General features: G+C 26.9%; 1 protein-coding gene across 2 annotated transcripts in view; it reads right to left on the bottom strand.

Moving 5' to 3' along the window:
* The window catches only part of LOC136088669 (DNA ligase 1-like), a 40,741-nt gene that overhangs the window by 12,087 nt on the left and 8,654 nt on the right, over positions 1-20,000 (bottom strand). For both annotated transcript variants that reach the window (XM_065812980.1, XM_065812981.1), the window contains exons 3-12: positions 18,773-18,801; positions 13,532-14,012; positions 9,520-9,665; positions 9,382-9,443; positions 9,075-9,141; positions 8,422-8,583; positions 3,239-3,304; positions 3,123-3,165; positions 2,490-2,968; positions 993-1,088 (exon numbers count right to left, since the gene is read on the bottom strand). In XM_065812980.1, the coding sequence (XP_065669052.1) occupies positions 993-1,088; positions 2,490-2,968; positions 3,123-3,165; positions 3,239-3,304; positions 8,422-8,583; positions 9,075-9,141; positions 9,382-9,443; positions 9,520-9,665; positions 13,532-14,012; positions 18,773-18,801 (1,631 nt within the window). The remainder of the gene's footprint in view (positions 1-992; positions 1,089-2,489; positions 2,969-3,122; positions 3,166-3,238; positions 3,305-8,421; positions 8,584-9,074; positions 9,142-9,381; positions 9,444-9,519; positions 9,666-13,531; positions 14,013-18,772; positions 18,802-20,000) is intronic.

Genomic DNA, 20,000 nt, shown 5'->3' with positions numbered 1-20,000 from the left:
GTTTGTCAATATAACTTCACTATAAAATAGCTGTTGATTGCCAAATTTTCACGTAACTCAATTTGCATGAAATAAATTGTGAATAGACTTTAGTCTTGAGCCGAATAACCTAATTATATAGAATACATAAGCTTATATAGTTAACTAAACGTTTAAATATTGACGAATTTGCATGAAAACTTTTTGTCTCACCCTACATTACTTTTTTAATGAAAGACTGGATTCAAAATCTTTTGCAAAATTATTAAGCCAGGCTGCATATGTCATATCTAGTATTTTATATTTTTATGTGTCAATCACATAACATTCTAAAAAAAAACTGGTTTTTATCAATAACAAATCCTGTTATATTTGTATCTAAAGATACAAATGATTAAATACTATAGGAGGAAAAAAAATTCATATTTGCAAGCTTCTTACTTAAAATAAAACTTTCTTTGCTAAATTTAATTATAATTGCTTTTCAATTTTGAATTCTGCCTCCAATAAGTTTGACTTGAAACTCAACAAAATTATGTACATAGAGTAAAAAAACACAATAACAATAAAAAATACAATATAAATACAATATAAAAGGAATTAAAAATTTTGCAAGTGTTAAAAAAGAACAAAAAGAAATAATAAAAGAAGTTTTGTTAATGTTTCATGAAACTACATGGATCTTACATGGTTTACTTGTTATACTATGTAAAAACAAGAAGACTTTCAATATAGTTTCTTGAAAACATCTTTTATTATTACTTTTTTATACTTTTGTAACACTTGAAAAATTTTTAATTCCTTTTATATTATTAGGATTTTGATAATTTATTTAATGGCTTCAACTATTTTTTAAATTTTGTTTTAATTAGTTTAGTTTTAGCCTCAAATTTGACAAAGAATTTATTTTAAATATATTTTAACTTTAGATTGTCAGTTTTATTACTGTTAGGCTAGTATACAAATTTTAATTTTATAATATTATGTATACAGTTTAATTAATAGAGCAATACCTCTCGTAGCAGCTGGAGTTGATTGAGAATCTCATCTTTTCGAGCTGTTGATGGGTTTGATAAAGGAATGCTTTGATGTTGTACTACTGGTGAATCCTGATTAGAGATAAGTTGTAATTTAAAATTACTCAAAACCAATAGATATTAGTTATCAGTTAATGATTTTATTTTATTTTTAATAACTATATATAATAACCTTTATAATTATATATAATAATCTTTTAATAGTTTTTAATAATTAGATATTAGTTATTAGCTAATAGTCATTACAAACTGACTTTATTTCAAAAGAACATGGATGCATTAGAAAATGAAGCCTGAAGTCACGTTTTCATGAAATATCAAAATTATAATAACTACTATGTTAGCATTAATAGAAAATACTTTAAAATCAACTACTATGTTTATCTAAAAAATATAAGTATGTTAATAACAAATAAAAAAATAATAACAAAATAAATTACTAAAATAAATAATAAACAAACAAAATAATAGATAAAACAAAATAATATATAAGCTTAAGCAATTAAATCTTTTGACTCAAAGTAGTAGTAAGAAGCTTGAGCCATTACCATGGTAACAATGTAATTAAACAAAGAACCCATTACTTCAAGATAAGAAAATAAGTAATACTAGTACCCATAGCTCACATAAAGGAACTTCAAGCAGACCTGAGACAAAAAAGATAACTGATTTCTGGTTAACTGGTTATCATTCAACATCAATTAATGGCGCCAAACTGCCTGATTGTAAACAAATTCTGAAATTTATCTTATTTTTAAGGAATGATCCAGAGAATGTTAAAAATACATAGAGAAATGAGGATATCACTTATGCTGCAGTTGATGCTGTGGATTTGATGTTGCTACAGAATTGTATGTTTGATATCTCAAAACTTTGGAATATATAGCAGGGTTTGAGAAAAAAATAAAGGAAGAACAACTGGCCCTGGTAACAATATAGCAAACTTTATTAAACGATTGGATTCTCCTTTTAACATTTGTGCACCTGCCACCATAAATAAAAGATATCAAGATTTTTTTTAAGTAAAAAAAAAAAGATAATATGGATTTTTATTTATACCAGTAACAAGAAAGGAGAGCATGTATAGATGAACATGATAATATTTTTGAAACCAAAGCTGAAACAAAATTTGTATGGAAAGTATGTGAACCAAAATAAAGAAAGAGAACATTGCAGGTTGGAAATTTTATAAAAAAAAGGACATGTCGAAAAACTTGCTGCTTAAATTGCTTAAATTTTGATTGCTACACCATGCCAAAGAATTCTTGAAAACCAGATCTTTAAATAATTGATTATTTTGTAAAAAATGTTACCTTAACTACAACATTAGCAAAAAAGTTTTCAAGCCTTTGGTTTATTTTCAAACTCTTAATAACAATGATATAATTTTAAAAAATAATGTTTTTATTGAAAAATATAATTCACACAGGCATGATATAAAATTTTTTTTAACAAATTAAAAGAAAATCTTACCTGGTGATCAGAATATCTACCAAATAGTTCTCCTACCCCTTGTTTCTTTGAATTTAATTCTAGCAAACTATTTTTATTCTGAATAAAACTGTTATTTTGATTTTCAAAGACTGATAAAAATATACTTGGAAAACTTTCTAACTTATTTTCAAACAAGTCGTTTTCATGCTTAGTAGATTCTGAAGTAAAGTTTTTCTCTAATACATTTTCTTCAATGTTAATACTATTCATACTTTCTTTCTCGACATTCTTATTTTTTGATAGTAATTTTAAGTCCATGTTTGTATTAAAATCTATGCTATCATCTGCAACATGCAGATTATGATTAGGTTTCAAGCAACTAGATTCGACTTCAAAGAAATCTTTGTTATAACTTTTAACTTTTTTATCAATTATTTTTAAAGAATCATTTACATTGTCTATTGTATCATCTTCCTCGGCAGCATTTATCATAATTCCAGACTCATAAAGTTGTTTTTCTAGTAATTAAACTTTATTAAAAATACTTTAACAGATACCACCTAATACATTATTTTCATAGTGTATTTAAAAAAATTAAACTTGCAATATATGTAATCAAATAAAATAACTTGTGAAAATAATTTAAAAGTAATTACAGTTATTTAAAATTACCTTGAGATTTTTTTTTTTCTTTTTTCGTTTTTACTCTTTGCAACTAATTTAAAAGCATAAATTTATTTATAAAATAAATTTTATTTTTACAACTTTTTCAAAATATTTTAACTAACCTTAGCAGCTTCTTCAGCCAGTCGTATACTTTCAACAAGTTGCTCTTGTCGTTTTCTCATCTCTGCCTAATAATTTATTTCATTTTTAAACACAAAAGTACAAGTAATAGTATATACTAAAATTTATAAACAAAGCAAAGAAAAAAATAAGTGACTGTTCCACAACCACAGTCACTTATTCTTTTAAACCATCTAAAAAAATTTAAATAACTGGTATGTACATCTAAATACTGTAGAGGTACTTTACTAGCATACTGTATGTATTTATTTATTTTTAATAATTTTCAATATTTTCTGGGAAAAAACAAATATAGAAAAAATGCTTTTTGTGTACCCTACATTACATGCTTATGTACAATAAACAAAGAAACTGAAATAAAAACTCCTCAGTAATCTAAACCTATGAAGCCAATTTTTTGAAACGAAAAAATTCTACTAAATGTATAAAACCATCTGCATTCCTTATTATTTTCACATCGGATAAAAAATCTTCATCTCCAACAAATTTTTTCAAAAAAATAAGACAAGAAGTCTCATCTCATCATAGTACTTTTTTAAAAAAAGAAAAACTTTAAGATAATTGATATTAACTACAAAATGAAGATCAAAATCAATTCTTAAATTTCTTCAGCATCTGGTTTAGTTTTAGAATGTTAAATTCATACCAGTTACATTTTGTAAATGATTAACTCACACACCACTAATCAATTCTAGGTTGTTTAGGTTGAAAATTTGATTACTTCAAAAATTTTATTACAAGATTTTCAGGACTATTATACAGGCAATATTATTAAAATAACTAACTATTTGGTGTACGTCCTAATGAGAAAACCAATTTTTTAAAGGTTCAGGTCAAAATTTTCCCCCTCCCCTTACCCCCCTTTATTTATTAAAAAAAATATTATACCATTTTAAAAAAAATCAAACTTCAGATACATATTCAAAAATTCAATAAAAAATATCTTGGCATTCAAAAGATATGAGCATTCAAAGTAAAACTAGTCAAAGTGTTACTAAATTTAATATGTAAGTATACATTGTATACATACATATTTTTAACTATATATATATATATATATATATACATATATATATATATATATATATATATATATATATATATATATATATATATATATATACTTTATACTACATACTATATATACATATGTATATATATAACATACATATGTTTATATATATATATATATTTTAGTTAAAAATATGTTTGTATGCATATACATACAGAGTATGTAGTATAAAGCGTATACATATATATATATATATATATATATATATATATATATATATACTTTATACTACATACTATATATACATATGTATATATATATACACATATGTATATATATAACATACATACATATGTATATATATATATGTATATATAAATTTTAGTTAAAAATATGTTTGTATGCATATACATTCAGAGTATGTAGTATAAAGCGTAATTAATTATGCGTTCAAACTAGCATAATTAAAATAGTGCCAAACAAACCGAGGGAATCATTTCTCTTCCAGAAAACTTATTTTCGCTTGTTGTGGTGATAAGAACTTAAAATGTACTAAACTGGTAACTGGGAATCCTTTACTAATCTTGATTCAACTGTATGCCAACAATAACTATAATCCAACACTTCTTTCCAACCCTATTGGGATTTGCCTAAGCTGCAAGATTTATTTGTACTCTGCTAAAAAAGGAGAATCTTTATCACTGGTTAATTTAGAGAGGTGGTTACACACATCAAAGAGACTAAAATTACTTCCAAGATTTAAAGGTAATGCTTGTACTTGTATTACTTATGCATATAATAAAAGCTATAGGTAATATGAATAAACAGTTGTTTATTTTTATAAATATAGGTGATACAGTGTCAACATGTGATTTCTCGCTCTGTATAATGTCAAGAGATAAATCCAGAACTGAACCTTCAGGTAATTTATAAAGAGCTCATATATGTAGATCAATTGTTGACGTATAAAATATTTATAAAATTATAATTTTATATAATTTATATACTTTAAATAAGTATATTTTAAATAAGTATAGTTTTATTTAATTAGGATGTATTAAACATGTACATTAATGAACCTGTAGTACCAAAGGAGGTTATAGATAAAATTTGTTGTACTTGTTATCAGAGAATTGGATCTGGAATTTGACATCCCTGTAGTAAGAGAGACATTGTACAGAACCTAAAAATACTGCTAATGTCAACAGGTAAGAGCTTAATTATAGCTTTTTGTAAACCTTAATTTTTATGCAATCCTAAAACATGTTTACAAATTTTCAGGTATAAAAACAGCTGAGCAAGTACTTAGCAAATCTCTGAAAGAAATTCAACAGTTTAAAAATATTGAGTTAGGCAACACTGTTATATTGTCAACTGGAGGAACTCCTTTGAGTCTGCAGATTGGGAAAAAGCGAACCCTTAAAACTCTCTAGTCAGACTTTCTATATCAAAAGAAAGTATTATATGTCAGATTGTACTATTGATTCAATAGCAATGGAATTAAGAAAAGATTTGAGTAGATTAGGTGTGGAATCTAATTCCTTCAAAAAAATTAAGACATTGTCACATGCTCTAGATTTGGGTAGATTAGGTGTGGAATCTAATTCCTTCTAAAAAATTAAGATATTCTCACATGTTCTAGATACCTATTACTCATTGGAAAAAGTGGAATTTTTATCCAAAAAAAAAGTTAAAAAAAAACAAAACTATTGAAACTGTCATTAAAGATCTGGTGTATGTCAAAGATCCAATACCTCTAGTTAATCATATTTGCACTGCTAAGGGACTAGAAATTGATAATATTATTATTCGTGTAGAAATAGATAGCGGCCAAGAATCTTTAAAAGTTATTATGAATGTTTCTAATAGAGAAGTAAATTACAACTTTAAAGAAACCAAGAACACTGGCGTTAAAAATGTTATAACATTGGCTTTTGCCAAAAATATTTGTGAAAGGCACACAAATCTTCAAATTCTTATAGAAAAAACAAAGCTAAACAATTTAAAGTTCTACCTTGCAGCAGATCTTAAATTACTCAACATAGTTTTGGGTTTGTCAGGGCGATAAAACAAATCTAGGAGAATCGAGAACCTTTAATATGCTGAAAAATGTGTATAAAAACTTTGCTGAAAATGGATTTCAAAAATGCTCTATGCAACTCTACAAGAATGTTATACATACATGTCTCCTAGTTGAGATTGGAGAGATGTATGTGTTTGATGCAATTCCTCCTCCAGAAAATCATTTACTGATGAAGATTGTAACAAAGATTTCAAATGTCTTTTGTAAGGAACCTGATGTTGCTCTCTGGTTAAAAAAACATGGAATTATTTAACATGTGTATAATGGAGGCGGATTGAATTGCAGAAAAGCCAACAAAATTCAGAAGTTTTTGCCAGATTTGGAAAAATTTATCTCAGATAATTTTTCTTCTTACTATCCAGTTGTTGAACTGTTAAAGGGATCCTAAACCTCCAAGAAATATTGTGTTCATATTAAAGAGAATGAAAAAAAAAATGTTTGGGCTAAATTTTTTTGATTAAAACAAAAGTATAAATGCATGCCAAGAAAAACTAACTTTTTTATTTTTCAAAAAGTTAGCATAATATACACCGCAATCTACAGACTTGATAATTTATTCAAGCGCATTTTATTCTTAAGAGTTTCAGTACATGACGCCATTGATTTTTTTTAAAAAATTAAAAAGAAATTATGAATTTGAATAAATTTATCAAGTCTGTAGATTGCAGCGTATATTATGCTGACTTTTTGGCCTACAATAAAACGGAAAGGACAAGCTTTGACAACTTCAGAGTTCATATTTGACCATGGAGAGCTTCTTCGAAAGACAGTAGTTGAATTCACAATTCAAGTCATAGAATTTAGATTCTTTATTTACAATTGATTACATAGTTTATACATATCTTGTATATTATACCATATAGTTTTGAAGATTATGTTATATCAGGTAATATTATGGATTATATTATACTGTTTCAGAGTAATATAATATAATATAATATTATATAATATAATATAATATTATATAATATAATATTAAAAAATATTATATTATATAATATTATACAATATTATATTATATAATATTATATTATATAATATTATATTATATAATATTATATTATATAATATTATATATATATATATATATATATATATATATATATATATATATATATATATATATATATATATATATATATATATATATATACACACACAACAGATGATTTTATATTATACTATTTTACAGATTATATTATACCATAAAATATAATTTTATATTTAAAATTATGTTATACAATGTTTTGCAATAATATTGCAGGTTTTATTATATCTTGAATATTACACTATATTTTAATGTAAAGTGAACTTAATTTTTTGTAGTTTTACTTTAATAGTCATATCTTTTAAACGCCAAGATATTTTTTATTGAATTTTTTAAATATGTATGTAGAAGTATGATTTGTTTTATTGTTTATAATATCTTTTTTTTAATAAAAGGGGGGCAAGGGGAGGGGGGAAAAAGTTGCCCTAACCCCCTTTAAAAATTGGTTTTCTCATTAGGACATACACCAAATAATTTGTTCTTTTCATAATATTGTCTGTATAATAGTCTTGAACAACTTGTAATAAAATTTTTTGAAGTAACTAAACTTTCAACCTAAACAACCTAGAATTGACTAGTGAAACTTTGACGTAAATAACAAGTTGTCAAAAAGTAGTCTAATATTTGGTTTATCTGACGTTTTATATGTAAAGAAACTATTTTTATAAAAATTTGTGGATATAAATGTTTAAGTCAATTTAAATCATTTTAAATTTGTCATTCTAAAAACTTTTTTATAACACTATTACAATACTTTAACTGCTTTTATAAAGTGATAATTTATTTTTATTTAGGATTGTTTTACTATTGTTTATTTCATAAATTTATAACACATTAAAAAAATTTCCTTATTTCTATTTTTTTTTTTTCCTTGATGTTTTCTCTTGAAATTGATAAGGCTAATTCGCATAAAGGCCTGAACATCAACAATGTTAATTTAGATAGAAACCTCGAATAATGACAAGTCCAATTGACATATGAAAACATGTTTGAAATTTCATTTAAAAACACTCATAAATACCTCTTTTAACCTCTGCTTAGTTTCTTCGGCTTCTTGCCTCATTTTTAACATTTCTTGTTCTCGTAAAAAACGTATTTCAGCTTTTTGATCTTCTTGCTGTCTTCTTTCCTGTTCCATTTTTTTAAACATAAGTTTTTCTTCAACTTGCTTTTCAACAGCTTTCTAAATTTAAATAAAGAGATAAATTATACAAGTAAATCTAAACTAAATAGAAAAATTTCTGTTCAACTAAAACAAAAAAGAAAATTTACCTGGAAGAATCATATTTTATGGATAAAAATAAAATTATTATGGAAAGATGAGTCTTCTATATTTATTTAAGAATAAAATTAATATGGAAAGATCAGTCTTCTATATTTATTTAAAAAAATTTTTATAATAAAAATGCTTTTTTTTTTTCTCTCCGTGGAAAAAAAGAAGACTGATATATAAAGATGAATCTTCCATTGATAAGAAATACATAAAGAGATAGGTCATGGAGAGAAATAAGACTTACATGAAAAGATGACTCATGAAGAGAAAAAAAATTTACATGAAAAAATGTAAGCTGTGTATAATATAATGGAAACATAAAATTTATAAACAATACAAAGAAAATTTATCAGAACTCATAAAGATCATATTTAGAAAAAATATTAGAACAAAATATTGACCTGATGTTCAAGAAGTTTATGTTTTTGCTTTTCTGCTTCACTCAAAATTTCATTTTTGTTATCAGATCTGAATATAGCATTTTAATTAAACATAATTAAAGAAACAATTAAATTTTAAATAAAAACACAACTGCTGCCTCAAAACACTCTGTTATGTCATAAATTACCTACACAGCTGTTGCCTCAAACAAGACTTCTGTCTTAAATTACTTCCACAACTGTTATGTTACAACTAACAGAACAAATGTTACCACTTATGCAACTATTAAGACAACATTCATGAACACTAAAATCTAATAACACTTACATGGCATTCAAACTTGAAGAGTCGCTGTTCATGGAATCTTTAGTTTTGATGTATTCATTGTTCTATAAAAATATTGAAACAAAGAGAAATAAATTATATATCATAAACAAAATCAACTTCTGTTTTTTGAAAACTTACATTTTTACTAATTTTTTTCTCTAATCTTCCATATCCATTTTTTAAAGGTGCTCCTCCACCAGGCTTTCCCCATGGATTGTATTCAGTGTCCATAACAACTGGAGGTTTATGAATTTCTTTAGCTTTTTGCGATATTATTTCAGTACCTATTTAAAATTCTCAATAAACAATTTCTTAGCTTATAAGCTTAACTAAGATAACTAAATCAGGGTTGGAAAAAACCTACACTTTTTTTTATTTAAAAACCCAAAATCCCTAGTTTGTGCAAAGTTTTTTAATATTCACAACTAAAAAAATCCTAATTCTTACACCAGTGCTATTTTTGAGTAACAGCGTTTTTATTTTGTGTGTGTTTATCATTACTGTTTTTATTTTGAGTGTGTGCAATGTGTAAATGGGACTCCACAAGATTGCCTGTGTTCCACTACACCAAAAGACTCTGTCTGAAAATTTTTGCATATTTAGGGGTATCACATTTTGCTGGATAAATAAATCAGCGTAATCATTATCATCCATTTATTGACATATTATTTATGTTATGTTATTATTTATGTTACTAGTAAACCATACATTGTGTTTGTACTTTCAGAATTTGAACATGGCTACTACAACCAGGAGTTGGAGTGCTGGTAGTGTATGGTTTGTTGGAATGCCAGATAAGAAAATTATTGGATCTGGACTGCCTAGTAATGGGTCAATTTTAAGAAAAATTCTGTTTCATAATCAAGAACTTGGAATGACAGCTGTGGAGAGCGCTGAATCAAATATTGATGCTGCACTGGTGATTTGGGGTAAAGCCCGCATTCCAAGTTGATTCCTATGTATGCAAACTATGAAAGCTATTTGATCACTATTTTAACTTAAAAAAGAATTGTTTGACACAGAAAATTAGCTGTAGAATGAAGAAACAATTGCCTCTGAGTGATCTTAATGATTTGTTTGATATCTTAACTAAAGATGCACTAGCAACGATAACCAATGATGAGGATAAACAGTTCCTTCAGATAATGCAAAATGATCCATCTAGTACGGTAGTACTAGATGGATCATCTTGCATAATCTGAATATCCAAATAGTAAAGTAGTGGTGTGGTGGTAGAGTGCTCGCCTCATAAGCAAGAAATTTCGAGTTTGATCCCCACCACGTCCCTGGTAGTGCCGCGCTTAACTTATTTCTCAGCGCAGTTGCCTTGTTTGTCAAGGTTTGTGTTTCAGAGTTATAGAGTTGAGAGAGGGTTGTAACCACAACTAAAGTAGCCTCCTCGACTGTAGTGGCCTTTGTAGCCTTAGGAAGGTGAATTCAAATAAAAAAAAGTATTGCTGGTATAGACAGGTCTTTTGCTAATAAAGAGGCTCGTAAAAATAGCAGGCTTTTACAGGCAGTTTCTCAAAAGAAAAAATCTGATATTGAAGTGCAATAAACACTTGCAGCTGCTATAGTGCCAGTGGACATTAACGAGTTTAGCAGCAAATCAAGCAACAATTCAAATGATAACGACTTTGATGCTCCTTCAATTTCAACAACACATGAACAAAAACCAAAAAGAGTGAAAAAAACTATCGCTACAAAGGAGGTTGGTGCTGCTTTCGACCACATAAAGCTTCCAGACTGTAGCACAATGTTCATTGTCGGTGCTGTCGCACAAGCGCTTGCTGTTGATTTGGATGAAGAGCAGGAGAAGAGCAGTGTAATGCTTGTCTTGGGGTGCTGGATGACTGGCAGTTACATTCACAAGTTCAAGGACTCATGTTTGACACAACTAGTTCTAACACTGGAATTTACCTTGTTGCATGCATATTAATTGAGAAAGCTTTGAAACGTGAACTGATATGGATTGCATGTCATCACCACATATTTGAAGTCATGTTGTTGGATGTACTCTCAGCTACAGTGGCGACTATTAGCTGACCATCTATTGGTGTCTTCAAATGCTTTCAAATGACTGGACTGTCATCAACAAATTTAGCTTCAAAGTCGCTGCCAATGACGTCTTTAATGGAATGCCTAATGGCTTATGACAAGAGATGATCTCATTTTATATGACTGCAATCCGAGATAAATCTCTACAAAAAGATTACATAAAGCTTCTTTAGGTATGCTTTTTTTTTCTTGGCAGAGAAATTAATGGCAAGCTATGTCTTCGTGCACCAGGTGCCCTGCACAATGCAAGATAGATGGCTAAGGCCGTCTATTCTATTAAGATATGCCTCTTCTGAGATCAGATGCAACTTATGGCATATGAGTTGCAAGGCTTGATGAAGGTTTCTCTGGTTGTTTTGCTCATTTTTGCCCAATTCTGGCATGAAGCACCACTTGCTAAGAAAACACCATTAAATGACCTTAAACTGCTAAAGCTGCTTGACAAGTATCCCAAGCGCTGTGTCAGTGAGAAAGCATCTGCTGCTTTAAAGCAACACTTATGGTACTTTTCAGAGCATTTAGTACCACTTACTCCGTTTGACAAGCAGATTAAAGATAAAATTAAGACAAAAATGGTGGTAAGCTTTTTGCGTGCACCAAACAAGAATGCTGTTAATTGACTTGAAAAGAAAATTGATCACAGCAGTCATTTGTCAGAATACATCACAAGCAGGTCAATGTTATTCTTTGCTTTGCTATCAAAAAACAGAAAAGAAGAAGCTAAATCATTACTATTGATGCCACCTACTCTATGGTTCAATGATGCAATATTCCAGGACATGAGTATAAAAGTTATCCTTACCAAGGTGGTTAATGACATGGCAAGACATAGCCCTCATCTAAAACTACAACAGTGAACTGACAAAGAATGAGACTCAAAAACAATATTTATTGTAGCTTGTTAGCAACCGTCGGAAGCAGCTTCCGGCTCCAACTAAGGAAGCAGTTACGAATGTCAATAAATAACTTCTGGTATATAATAGATATTAGTACCTGTCGGTAGGTATTCTAGGCTTGATCACAAAAATATTTTTTTATAAGCAACAGTATTAGCTACTCTAGTCCATGTTATCACAGTGTTTAAAAAAAATTATGATATATGGTGATTCAGTTAATGTTATTTGTGATTAAATCGATAAAGCTAAAAAAAGTGAGACATTTCTTTTTTTTACAGTTTCCTTAAAAAAAGTGTATTTCAGTAGGGACCTCTAATATTGTCCAATTTGAACAAAATTTTTTGAGGATACTTATGAAATCATATGTAGCATGGACAGCCTTGTGTAGCAAAACAATTTGAAAATTTATTTTTTTGGGTCATTCTAACATATATATAAAGTTTTTTTTTCTTCATTAATATATATATATATATATATATATATATATATATATATATATATATATATATATATATATATATATATATATATATATATATATTATGTCAGTGTTTTCTACAAATAGAGTGCTCAATGTTCTTAAAGAACAGAGCAATAATAAATTAGTAAAAATAATTATCTAACTTTTATCTTCAACATTATGTTTCACCATCAGTAGGTTCATCAGGAAGAACTCTTCCTGATGAAGCATACATAATGTTGAAGATAAAAGTTAGATAAGTGTTTTTACTAATTTATATATATATATATATATATATATATATATATATATATATAATATATATATATATATATATATATATATATTAGTAATATATATATATATATATATATATATTAGTAATATATATATATATATATATGCTTTTTTCTATATTTGGCTTTTTAGGCAAAATTAGAAACAGAAAAATTACAAACTATTTTTCTGAAAATTAGAAACAGAAAATTAGCTTTTTACTATTGTACTTGTTACTAATTTTACTAATGTTTAAATTTCATTACAATTAAAATAGTACATAAATACATATGTTAAAAATAAACCAGGTTGAGTTCTCAAATCAAAAGGAAAGTTTGATAGATTTTTGGTGTGGGTTTTTGGGTGCCAACCATGGATTAAACACAATGATTAAAATAAGCAAGCAAGATAAACAAGATAAAGCAACAACACAAAACAAAGAACATCTAAATTATCATACCATCATAAGTAGTACTTTTAATCAATGTACCATTAGATTGGACTTCATTTAAATCTTTTGGGGTTTGAATAAACTGAGTATAGATTAAATCTAATTTATTTTTTGTAATAAAACTTGATTTATCATCTGGATTACCTGACACTTTTTCATTTACAACTTCATCTAATTTGTTTAGAAAAGGCTTTTTTTTATTATTTCTGTTTTTTAAATTTTTAGTTTTTTCTTCATACACAGTGTTATGACCATTTTTGTATACTTTTTTTGATTTGACAGCCGGAGATTTTTTAGTTGAAGTTTCATTATTTAAAGTTTCCTTGTCATTTATTGGAAGATCTTGGGATAAGTTTGCTTTTCTTAACTCGCTTGCTTTATTTGTTTTTAAATGTTTATTTATTGGTTGACTTTTAATATTTTTTGGAATAACTTTTGATTTAGCTTCTTTATACTTTCTTCTGCTTGCACTTGTTGAAACAACAGCACCCTACAAAAAGTAACAATGATTATATCAAAATTTTACATTAAATAATAAAATAATATTATGAATAAAATAAATAAAGAACTTTTGGTGACATGTTAATTTTGTTCACTTTCCAAAATAAGGGGTAACTTGTTTAACTTATTTATTATTTAATTAATAATTTAAATCATATATTCTATTATAATCATATATTCTATTATAATCATATATTCTATTATAATCATATATTCTATTATAATCATATAACTAAATTAAAAACCAACAATTCTATATCATATTAGAATTTTGTTAGCACTTGTCAAGTCAAGTTTTTAATTTAAAATTAAACAAACATTAAAAAAAAAAAAAAAGTAATGATTGCTAAAAAATAAAAATAAACTTTAAAACTAATGCTTTTGATATTTAAAATATTTCAAATTTGAACAAGCATTCAGATACAAACATCAGAGAAGGAGGTAAGAGTATGTTAGAGTAAGTATTAATTTATAGATCTATAAAAATGATGGACAGATGTCCAGTATAAAAAAAGGTATTCAAAAAGAAGATTCTTTATTGTAGATGTCATGTGGAAGACTTATGGTGAATTTAACATTACAAAAACCAAAAGTAGCAGAGGTAAATAGCATGATAACTAATGCTATAAAAATGCTACAAAATGTTAGCATGGAATCTATATGTGCTTCAAAGGTAAGAACAACATTTCTTTAACAAAAATTTATATTGAAACAACTATTTCAAAACCTAGTGATGTTATTGAAATTTATTGTGATTTTAGTGATGCTAGTAATCTTATTGAAATTTATTGATCATTCTTCAAATTTATTGACAAAAATTATTAAAAGTTTTTGAAGTTAATTATTGCAGCTTTATTAACATGAACCCGGTACTATATTAGATACCACTAGTTCTAAATCAGATTCCATTTTTCTTTCCAATGCAAATCAATAACAAGACTTCCTCTAGTTGACAAAAATGATTGGTTTGTATCTCAAAATAATAATCAAAGAGAAAGTGGAAATGGATAGGGTAGAGGGAGGATAGTTTAGCAACTTTTACTAAATTTAAAAGAGCTCATTAACAGTATGTTGATTACCTGCCCCAACAGGGAACAATCAACAAATAAATGAATAGGCATGATATGGAACTTGGATAAATTAAGAACTAAAACTAAGGGTGACAAATAAATGCATTGAAATATTTTTAGTTTTTATTTCTTATTCTCTCAATCTTTTATTTGGTTCCATTTAATAAAAAAATGATATTGGGAAATTTGGTATACAATCTGCTGATGTTTAGAAGTTGTTCAGCCCAGTTTTTTAAGTTTGCAAGGTTACTCGAACCCACATCTTTTTATATTTTATCATTTATCTCTTCTCCTTTACTAATTAAGTTGAGGATGTTATCAATATTTTATTATTTGCTAATCTTATGAGTCATTATGCATAATATGTATTGTTATTTTTTTCAGAAAATTAATAAGTTAATAATAAAATTATTTGGCTGGTATTTAGAAAACCCAGTGTAATATTTCATCATCCAGTTAAGTTATTGCATCAGTATTGCACTACAACTGAAATTATTGAATCATTTTGAAATTATAAATGAAATTATTGTCTTGAATGAAAACACATTTTTAAAACACATTATTAGACAGATATTTTCAAACTTGATTTAAAATAGATGGAGACTAGAAGTCAAAATGAAGTATGGTGTATTAGCCAAGTTACAGCTGTGATCACAGGACACAGATTGCCATCTAAAAGACAAGTCTTACAAACATTTTTTTTCTTTAAAAATAATAACAATGTTAGTGAAAGTGCAGTTCTTGTGACAGATCAGGTTCTAGATCTTTGGCAAAGAGCTAGAATTCCAACAAAACAACGTTATCATGTTATAAGACATGTTAAAAAACTTGTTGAGAAATACAAAAAGCTGAAAAAGAATAAAGGCAGCAAAACAGGAACTCACTAAAGAAATAAAAAATATTGCTCATGATGATGATTTAAAATTAATCACAATAGAAGATAAGATGTTTCTTATACAACAAAGAGAAGGAAGAATAGGCTGTATGAGTTCATTTGATTGTGAATTATAAAAACAAGAACAGCCAATTTTAGACAGAAAAAAAAGCAAAAAATAAAAGAGAACCATAAGAGCTAAAAAGAAGAGAAGAAGAAACATGTTCAACATTCACAGACCTAGTTTTGACAGAATCAGATTCCTCTCAGGGTACTGATAATGAACTAGATGACTTTATTCCATCATCAGCAAAGAAATTGAAACTGAAAAAAGTAAAGAAACAGAAACAAAGTAAGTGATTAGTCCGGAATTTTGCTCAGCTCTTGATCGTTTAAAAATTCCCAATCACTCTGATTCCTTGGTTTTGTCTTCAACTTGTCAAGAGTTAGGTGCCAATATTGAGCATTACTCTTCATCTTATGAATCTCTTCGATGTACACCTATTGAAAATTGTAAAAAAGTTGCAAAAAAAATTCAAACCACAAGTTCCATTAACTGTACATTGGGACAGAAAACTGTTACCTGATTTGATCATCAGAGATAAGGTAAATCGACTGTCCGTATTAGTGACGCAATACGATGTCGAAAAACTGTTGTCAGTCCCAAAACTGGATAGAGGCACCAGTGAACAAATAAATTACACATCTGAACAAGCTTTAAAATATTGGAACATTTCATATGACAAAATTATGGTACTCTGTTTTAATACTACTTCAAGCAACACAAGTGCTTGAACCTTGCTTGAAAAATTAATTGAAAGTCTTTATTGTATGCAGTCTGAAGACACCATGTTCAAGAAGTTATTTACCAACCTTGTTTTGGATCGTCTATTGGTCCAGAGATAAGGTTGTTTCAATGATTTCATAATCAGTGGAGTAAACAGATCTCAAAGTGTATGGCTCACTTGTACCATTAGCAGTAGATTTTGATGTAAATATGCTGCTAATTTGATGTAAATATCTCATGACGATTACAAAGAATTTTTGCAACTGTCTATAGTTTTTTTAGAAAAAATTCCTCCAGGTCAAAGTGGAATAACTTTTCGTACTCCTGGTGCTATGCACCAAGCATGATGGATAGCACTATACTCTATCAAAATCTACTTGTTTTGACATCAATTTTATTTTTAAAAAAATGAAGAGAAGTATCTTCTACGGTTTTCTATGTTTTTAATTTTGATTTACATGAAACATTAGTTTCGCGCTTTCATCTCTTTATCTGCTCCTCATAATGACATGACACTGATTGAGAAATTGAATAATTTCAAAATATTAGACAAAGAAGTAGCTGAATCTGCAATAAAAGCCATTGCAGGACATTTATGATATTTAACAAAGACCTTGAGAGTTTCTGTTTTTTCAGCAAAGAAAAAATGTTGATTGCACTTGAAAAGCCAGCCAAAAAAAACAAAGGAAAAAAAGGCTTAATAGCAAAGGATTAATCGATAAAATTATATGCATGAACTTAGAGTAACAAAGAGATCAAAATATGTATTTGAAGTGCATGGAATAAACTGGACATTTATGAAGGAACATTATCCAGACACATGAAGGCATTAAACAAATACCAGGAAGCACATAAAACTGTTAATTCTAAGAAAGCTGTAAATGACACAGCCAAAAGAGGAATGAAACTTGTTTCAGGTTACGCAAAAATCTTCATGAAAGATGAAACTCAATTGCAATATGTTTTACAAACCATAGAAGAATTTTATGTTTCTGACTGGTGTAAATAAAAAAAATATGAGAATTCCTTTTAATGACAGGCTAAATACATAGTACATTTAATTGCTTTGCCAAAAAAGGGCAAATGTGATAAACATGCTTTATTTAAAACCAGAAAACTCTCCAATACAGAATAAAAATACTCTCAGAGTATTTTTACTCAGATACTCTCGGTTGGGTGCACATATTAGAATCATACATATTTAGTTTATTATATTTCATTGATTTACTATATTAAAAAACAAAGCAAAAAAAATCATCAATTGAATACAACTTAAAGTTTTTAATTACAAATATATTTCAAATACTGACCAGTTAGAAACCAAAAAAATATGGAATATTAAAACTCTATTTTTCAAATAATTTTTACTGTCTTCAGTTGAACTGCATACAATATATATATATATATATCTATATATATCTATATATATATATATATATATATATATATATATATATGAATGTATACTTTGAAAAGCAGTCTGATATCATACTAAAATAGGGAGCTGCTGGGGCTTCAAAACATATATTTACTAACTATAAGGGAGAACATGCACGCAAGTGCCACTACAATGACTAAGGGTTTGGGTTGGGGTAGCAATCATTTTTTTTAGTTATTATTTGCTTTTTGCTTTTTTTTCTGAAAAAACCGATTGGAAAAGGTAAGTAAAAAAAGTCAGCAAATATATATCTACACTATAGTACATATGTTGACATTGACAAATGTCAATCTGGATTTTAACAGCTGTATATGCAATAATGTAAAAATAAAACTAGCAATTTTTTTGTAAAAAAGAATCTTACTAGCACATATTAAACATATGTAAAAAAGAATCTTACTAGCATATATTAAACATATGTAAAAAAGAATCTTACTAGCACATATTAAACATATGTAAAAAAGAATCTTACTAGCATATATTAAACATATGTAAAAAAGAATCTTACTAGCACATATTAAACATATGTAAAAAAGAATCTTACTAGCACATATTAAACATATGTAAAAAAGAATCTTACTAGCACAGCATTTTCTTCTGTATGAAGACCTATAATAACAAAAAGTAAATCTTTTTATAATATAATATTGTATACTTCATTATTAATAAAATATTAAACAATACAAAAATAAAACTAGATGCAAACAAAATATCAATAAAATAATTGATTTTCAAAAATGTTATATTTCTTTAAATTACATTCTAACAAACACTTTTAATATTTAGAACTTTCATAAAGGTTTAATAATAATATCTACAAAACTGGTGAACATTTTAAAAATAGATTAACTTAATGTACTCCATTTTAAAGTCATGCTAAAAACACTTTACAATTGCTATTTTATAAGACATACAAAACTTAGACAAATGACATTTAATATAAAAAAATAAAAAAAACATTGAAGGTAAAAATTTAATCAAAAAATTGCATATTATACAAGCTAAAATAGTATACAACCCAAACCAATTTTAGCTGATAAGATTGATTTGTAGTTTTTATTAGTGTTCTTATCGACTTCGACTAAATCGACTAAAAGTCAACTAGTCAAAATTAGTTGACTTTAAAAATTGAATAGTCAATTTAATCGATTATGGACTTCCTACTAATCGAAAGTCGATTAAGTCGAGTAAAAACCTTAAATTTTTTATATCTTTCCATTAAATTTAACTTTTCAATCTTTAATTTTTGTTTGTTCATTAAATAACAACAATATGTACTATTACCTAGTTGTTTGTTTATTCTCTTAAAGTGTTATCTAATTTAAAGCATGTTAGTATTACTTATACCTAATTAAACTTTCGATTATATATTTTATTAATTTTTTTTTCTTTCTTTTTTTTACTCTATGCTTATGATTTTCATAAATACTTTCATAAAGGGCTGCTCCAAGCTGGCTCGGAGCCCTGGGGCAAATCTAAATTATGAAGCTTCAAAATCTAAATTTCATCTAAACAATCAAAATGTAAATATGATTGTAATGATACATAACAAGTATCTAAATCATTGCAGTCTGGGGATAGATTGTCCCATTGTCAGAACAGTCCTTTTCTCATATTTTTTGCTCTAATTTATATAAATGATATTATTTAAAAATAGAAAGCAAATATAAATTACATTATTATTTTTATTACTATTTATTTCAAAAAGTAAATTATTCCCATACTTCGACTAAATCGACTTTTAGTCGATTTTAAAAATATATTAGTCAAGTTTAGAAAATATATTAGTTGAGTTAGTTGACAGTCAA

The sequence above is a fragment of the Hydra vulgaris genome, chromosome 12 (assembly GCF_038396675.1).
Source record: "Hydra vulgaris chromosome 12, alternate assembly HydraT2T_AEP".
Lineage (NCBI taxonomy): Eukaryota > Metazoa > Cnidaria > Hydrozoa > Anthoathecata > Hydridae > Hydra > Hydra vulgaris.
Note: the sequence above shows the minus strand (reverse complement) of the source record. Positions and strands in the feature narration are given on the sequence as shown.